Source organism: Octopus bimaculoides, chromosome 2 (assembly GCF_001194135.2).
Source record: "Octopus bimaculoides isolate UCB-OBI-ISO-001 chromosome 2, ASM119413v2, whole genome shotgun sequence".
NCBI classification, from domain to species: domain Eukaryota; kingdom Metazoa; phylum Mollusca; class Cephalopoda; order Octopoda; family Octopodidae; genus Octopus; species Octopus bimaculoides.
In genome coordinates, this window is record NC_068982.1 from 185,456,057 (window position 1) to 185,457,496 (window position 1,440).

A 1,440-nucleotide genomic window follows, 5' to 3' on the forward strand; every position below is an offset into this window, starting at 1 on the left:
ATATATATATATATATATATATATATATATATATATATACATATATATATAACATTAGTGACTCAATCAGATCCAGATACTGGATTACTTGTTTCATCTCAATTGAAACAATTACATTGTTTTATAAATATTCCATGAAAGTTAAGATTTGAATTTAATAATTACATATATAGCACATGTGTATGATATATATATATGTATATATATATAATACAAAACTACATTAAAATACCAAGCTTAAACCAAAGAAAATACAAACACGAGTGAAAAAAGAAAAAGAAAAGAAAAAAGAAGAAAAAGAGGAAAAAGTAAAAAGTAAAAATATCACTTCGTGATAAGTGCATTAATTGGTCACGCACCACAAACTTCAACGGAACCTGCCGAAGCAAGCCAAGAAGCTTGTGGTATTGCTGTAGGTAATGACAAGGGCAACCATGTTATGTTTATACTTTATGCAACGCTATAGGAATTTGTATATATTTGTGGTGTACAGGATGCAACAGGAGTAGGGAATCACCAATGAATGTTGGGTGCAGCAATGTGCTGTTACAGCATATACTACTACTACTACTACTACTACTACTACTACTACTGCACATTGATGAAATTAGGATTTGTTGTGTTGGTGCATTGATATCAGAAATTTGTGAGATAGTACGATACCCGTAGTTAACAACCACCATGTGCTGTTAATATTATTGTCTTCTATTCAGGTAAACGAAAAAAGATGGCTGCAACACCAAAGCCAGAAATGCCATCGATTTCAGGAGAGTGGAAGCCAACACAGAGTTCATCAGGTATGTTTCACATTATATTTTACTTAAAAGTTTAAAGTCCCATAATATTTTTAGTAACATTTCTTTATTCGGAGTTAAATATCAGAGTATTTTTACTCATCAGAAAGTCCTTGATTAATTTTGTTTACAATTATATGCTTATGATATCCTGTTCAATAAAATGTTGCAGTTTGGAGTTTGAACTAGGCTGTAACATTCAGAATGCATCATTTGGTATAGATACAAAAATATGTTATGTAGTTTTGTTAGAGTAAGTTATATGTAATTTTGTAAAGACCTGGTCGTCAGAACATATTCTACAGGATATTGTGCAGAAGTGAGGGTATGTTGTGTGGTGTATGCGTGCAAGTAGATGTAATCGCCTTACCTCAGTTTTCCTTTCGTCGACTGCGTGTCTGTCTTGCGGTATCCGATCCTTGAAGCTTGCCCCGACCCAAAGAACACCAGGAATAGCAGCTGCTTCTCCCAAACCTAGACCGTCGCTTAACACGTCTTGTCCTGACCACAACCCCGTTTGAAAAGGGCACGAATCCCAATCGAGGCTCCCTCTGCCCTTTTTCCCCTTCCGGTCAACTCGCCCTTCCGGTCAGCCTCCCCAGACACTGACTTCATACCACACGCCAACCTGATCTTAAAGATCACG

General features: G+C 35.7%; 1 protein-coding gene across 2 annotated transcripts in view; it reads left to right on the forward strand.

The window, feature by feature from the left end:
- LOC106872595 (trichohyalin) overlaps positions 1–1,440 on the forward strand; it is a 152,608-nt gene that overhangs the window by 115,512 nt on the left and 35,656 nt on the right. For both annotated transcript variants that reach the window (XM_052965781.1, XM_052965782.1), the window contains exon 29: positions 714–797. In XM_052965781.1, coding sequence (XP_052821741.1) covers positions 714–797 — 84 coding nt within the window. The remainder of the gene's footprint in view (positions 1–713; positions 798–1,440) is intronic.